A 5,477-nucleotide genomic window follows, 5' to 3' on the forward strand; every position below is an offset into this window, starting at 1 on the left:
TTTAACAATTAAAAAGAAAAGAAAAAGACGTTTCATCTCATGATTTTTAACATATAAGGTTTAGTTTGAGAGTGATCAATATTTGTTGAAAGGCCATGACTGTATTTTCCAGGATATTAAATGAATGTAAACTAGCAAATGTGGCCCAGTAAAACATGCGGAGTGGCTGCACTACGTTACCCAGAATGCACCTGAGCGGGTGGCGGTCGCACCTGTGGAACCGGCTTGAGAAGGAAGGTGAGAGCAGCAGCAGAGCAGCGAGACTGACGGCAGACCTCTTTCTCTCTCTCACCGTGTGTGTGTGTGTGTGTGTGTGTGTGAGAGAGAGTTATGGGATCCTGACCCATGGATCCTCAGGACGACTCCTTCGACTTCCTCTTCAAGATCATCCTGATCGGGGACTCAAACGTGGGCAAGACCTGCCTGGTGCAGAGCTTCAGTACGGGCCGCTTCAGCGAGCGCCAGCAGAACACCATCGGCGTGGACTTCACCGTGCGCACGCTCCGCATCGAGGGCCGCAGAGTGAAGGTCAGGGGTCACGCCGCCACTCGTATCCGTGATGTTAGTCAGTTGAGTGTGTTTGTGTGTGTGTACGCTGGTCAGTGTGATCCTGCTGTTACACTGAGCCGACTCAGCCAGCACAACCGGTCGAGCAGGTTTATCCTCTCAGTGTGTGTGTTAGAGTCACGAGGGGGAAAACACACCGCTGCTTCCTGCATCATACGCAAACACACTAGGCTTTATCTCTTATGTGTGTGTGTGTGTGTGTGTGTGTGAATCCAGAAGCTTTATCTCTTATATATGTGTGTGTGTGAATCCAGTGTATTGCAGAATGTAATGTACACTCAACGGTGTCTAGTGTGCATCTCTGAATGTTGTGTACACTCGGCAGGAAGTAGTATACATTGTGCAGTAGACAATATGTAGTGTACAGTTTCCAGTATGCAGTATGTAGTGTACGCTTCAGATTGTAATATGTAGTGTACAGTTTCTATTATGCAGTATGTAGTGTACACTTCAGATTGTAATATGTAGTGTACAGTTTCTGTTATGCAGTATGTAGTGTACACTTCAGATTGCAATGTGTAGTGGACAGTTTCCAGTATGCAGTATGTAGTGTACACTTCAGATTGTAATATGTAGTGTACAGTTTCTGTTATGCAGTATGTAGTGTACACTTCAGATTGTAAAATGTAGTGTACAGTTTCTATTATGCAGTATGTAGTGTACACTTCAGATTGTAATATGTAGTGTACAGTTTCTATTATGCAGTATGTAGTGTACACTTCAGATTGCAATATGTAGTGTACAGTTTCTATTATGCAGTATGTAGTGTACACTTCAGATTGTAATATGTAGTGTACAGTTTCTATTATGCAGTATGTAGTGTACACTTCAGATTGCAATATGTAGTGTACAGTTTCTATTATGCAGTATGTAGTGTACACTTCAGATTGTAATATGTAGTGGACAGTTTCTATTATGCAGTATGTAGTGTACACTTCAGATTGTAATATGTAGTGTACAGTTTCTATTATGCAGTATGTAGTGTACACTTCAGATTGTAATATGTAGTGTACAGTTTCTATTATGCAGTATGTAGTGTACACTTCAGATTGTAATATGTAGTGTACAGTTTCTATTATGCAGTATGTAGTGTACACTTCAGATTGCAATATGTAGTGTACAGTTTCCGGTATGTAATGTATAGTGCTATAGTGTATAGTGCTTATTGCTGTAATTAACTAAATGACAAAATACTGTGTACTGCCTACTAAACACTTTACTTAAAACTGCATGGTGTACACCGCACACTGCCAACTAAACACTGTAAACTTATTGCTGTAATGGAGGCCGAATGAAGTGTAGAGTGCTGTAATACACTGAGCACTAGGCAGAATATGTACACACTCTAGTATGTATGCAGTATGTATTGTACACTGTGCAGATGTAATATTTGCTGTTCAGAGGTGTACCATATTCAGTACACTAAAAGGCAGAATATAGTAGTGTTCAGTAGGTAGTATACATAGTATACAGTGTTCAGTAAGCAGTACTGTAGTGCAGCATGCAGTTTAGTGTTCAGTAAGCAGTGTGTAGTGTTCTGCCATGTAGTTTATTACAGTATTAGGCCGTATACAATGTTCATGAGGAAGAATGTAGTGTACAGTATGTATTATGTCATGTAGTGTTCAGAATTTAGTGTTCAGTATGTCATGTAGTGTTCAGAATGTCATGTAAAGTGTTCAGTATGTAGTGTTCAGTATGTCATGTAGTGTTCAGTATGTCATGTAAAGTGTTCAGTATGTAGTGTTCAGTATGTCATGTAAAGTGTTCAGTATGTAGTGTTCAGTATGTCATGTAAAGTGTTCAGTATGTAGTGTTCAGCATGTCATGCAGTGTTCAGTGTGCTCTGTTTAGTATGTCATGTTTATAGTTCAGTATGCAGTGAGCCAGTGTTGTTCTGCGCCGCAGGTGTGTTTGGTTTCCATGGCTCTCTGTCAGAGGAGTAGCCGTGATCAGTGAACCTTTTGCACTGACTCTCTCTCTCTCTCTCTCTCTCTCTCTCTCTCTCTCTCTGTGTGTGTGTGTGTGTGTGTGCAGATGCAAGTGTGGGACACGGCGGGACAGGAACGCTTCCGCAATATCACGCAGAGCTACTACCGTAGCGCACATGGAGCCATGATCGCCTACGACATCAGCCGCCGGGACACCTTCACCTCGCTGCCGCGCTGGATCCAAGAGCTAAAGCAGTTCGGGGCCGCTAACGTGCTCACCGCGCTAATCGGTAAGACTGAACACTTATCCTCCACACGGTGAACACTCAGACGCTCAACGGTGATGTGACGCTAACATATAGCAAAGAAACAGCTAGTAGTGACATCAGCGGCAATCCACCTGTCACTCAAGTGGCCACACCCTTAATTACGCAGAAATGTAAGGCTTAATATAAATTAAACTGACGAGTTACAAAAACAGTTCACTCCCTCACACTCGTCATAAAGGGCCAAATTAGCTAGATAGACCAAAACCACTTTTAGCACCAGACTGTAAACATGTTTTTTTCCGCTGTAAAGTTGGCCGTTATAACATGGGGGTTTATGGGATTGAGTCTTTTCTGCAGCCGGCCTCTAGTGGCCAGTGGAGGAACTGCAGTTTAATCCCTTCAGTGTCGGACTCACGAGAGCCGCTCGGTCTAAACGTGTGTTTCCTCAGGTAACAAGCGAGACCTGGAGGCGGAGCGCGAGGTGCAGTTCGAGGAGGCGTGTAGGCTAGCGGAGGAGAAGGGCCTGCTAGCGGCGGTGGAGACGTCGGCGAGAGACGCCTGGAGCGTGGAGGAGGCCTTCGTCATCATGGCTCGCCGGCTGCTGATGCAGAACGACACCAGCGTCACAGACGACCACACACACGCCGTAATGCTGCGGAGTAACTCACACACCGTCAGCCTGACCTCAGCATCAGCCGACGAGAAGAAGCCCTGCCAGTGCTGATACACACAAACACACACACCAGCCTGACCTCAGTCAACGACGTGAAGCCCTGCCAGTGCTGATACACACACGACTGCTTCACTGAACACGAGGCTTGGAGATCACGTGACCCGTGAACTGCTCATGTGTGTGTTCTGTTACAGTGATTTCACCACACACACACACACATATATTAAAAGCACACTGAGCCCCCTGTGAGCACATCACACATCATCAGCTGTGTGTACTGTGTGTTTAACTCTTGTGACCCACGCCAGACTCCCAGAAAGCAGATCTCGCCCCCCTCCTGCATCTCAATCTCAGAGTAGGGTGACCACCTGCTAATAAGCCCAAGGGGGGACAAGGGGTATGTTTCTGAGGGACAATGCGGGACACTGTCACTGACACCACGGGCAGACTCTGATAGTGGTTTACCCATATCTAGAATTGTTACTATTGCCTTACTGTTTGTACATGAATAATTGTTCAAAAAAAAGCACATACTGTACATTTATAATGCCCTATTCCCTAAACATGTGTAATTGCTGATATATGCTCATGAATAGGCCAACCAATGTGTATTTTTTTTCTAAATAAAGAAAAAATGAATATTTTGAACATTCAATAAATTGACAGATGCACTTCCACTTACGATTTACTTTAGCTATTTAGTTTTATTTATTTTTTATTACAATTAATTCACTTTAAATCAATAAAAGTATAAAATTATAGGAGTAACAGGAATTATAGTTGCTCAACACCACAGGAACAGTTTTAAAAAAAAGTCTAAACTCACAACCAGTGTTGTAGTCGAGACCACGTCACTCGAGTCCGAGTCGACACCGAGACCAGAGAGAGTCGAGTCCGAGTCGAGACCAGTGCGGGTTGATTACCTAATTTACTTTTTATTTACTTATTTACTTTTTTTTTTTTACTGAATTTAAAAAAATATGATCAGTTTAGGGTAAAAAGGCCACATAGTAGGTGGTGTTAAAAGTAATTTTATTACAATTTGTCATGCGCAGTTGCGCACTAGAAAATCACCAATCACTGGGCGTGTCAATCAATTTAAAGAAATATTTTATTCACATACATTAATAATCATGAAAAATATTTTTAATTGAACTCGAGTGGACTCGGGAATAATTCCGAGTCCTAAAAAAAAAATGTTCGAGTACGAGTCAATTCCGAGTCCAAACGGACACGAGTCCATGACAAGACCAAGACCATTAAAATATGGTCTCGAGACCGAGACGAGTCCGAGTCTTGAGTACTACAACACTGCTCACAACTCCAGAGGTTCAGGGAACGAGAAGCTGCGCTGTCATGACAACAATGAAAATGTTGACATCAACCTAGTCAGCAGGTCACGTGGGAGTGGCAACCAGTCTTGATGAAGTTCACTTTCTACATGAACTAGTTCAAAGTTCAGTTCACACATTTTTAAATGAACTAGTTCAGTTCAAAGTTTGCACAGAAATGTAAGATTTTTCCCATCTTCACCAACCTCGTTATAAAATCCGTTTAAATCATCATACGACGCCTTTGTCGACGGCAGCCGCGGTGCGACACTGGTGGTTTGTGTTGCCAGATTGGGTGCATTTACGCTACATATTAAGCCCTGTTTACGGTGAGTTTTAGCCGGGCTTTCGCCTGGAAGGCTCTATAGAAATCTGGCACCCCATTGCACGAAGTTAAACTGAGAGAGCCAGAATGAACGAGTTCACACGTTAATCATGACAGGCAGTAAAACAATACGTTCAGTTCACCCAAAATATGAACAAGTTCATGAACGTGAACGAGTTCAGGCACAACGTTTGGCTGCCTGGGTCTCGAGGATATAGACTGACCGACTTTTATTTTTTTTTTGAGCAAGCATTGATTATGCGTGACACGGTCTCAATTTGCAGGACGCATGAATTGGGCTTCAAACGCTGTGCGCGCACGCGCTACACGGGACGGGTGGTCACCCTATCCTGTGTGTGGAATGACGACAGCAACACTTGC

The 5,477-nt window shown here is 43.4% G+C and overlaps 1 protein-coding gene across 1 annotated transcript; it reads left to right on the top strand.

Moving 5' to 3' along the window:
* Positions 1–213: 213 nt before the first annotated feature.
* LOC120478355 (ras-related protein Rab-19) lies at positions 214–4,092 on the top strand. Its single transcript, XM_039670220.2, has 3 exons — positions 214–528; positions 2,605–2,788; positions 3,217–4,092. The coding sequence occupies exons 1-3, from the start codon at positions 346–348 to the stop codon at positions 3,489–3,491; spliced, it is 642 nt and encodes a 213-aa protein (XP_039526154.2). The 5' UTR covers positions 214–345; the 3' UTR covers positions 3,492–4,092.
* Positions 4,093–5,477: the final 1,385 nt, after the last annotated feature.

This window comes from Pimephales promelas, chromosome 24 (assembly GCF_988280905.1).
Source record: "Pimephales promelas chromosome 24, fPimPro1.hap1.1, whole genome shotgun sequence".
In the NCBI taxonomy this organism is placed as follows: Eukaryota; Metazoa; Chordata; class Actinopteri; order Cypriniformes; family Leuciscidae; genus Pimephales; species Pimephales promelas.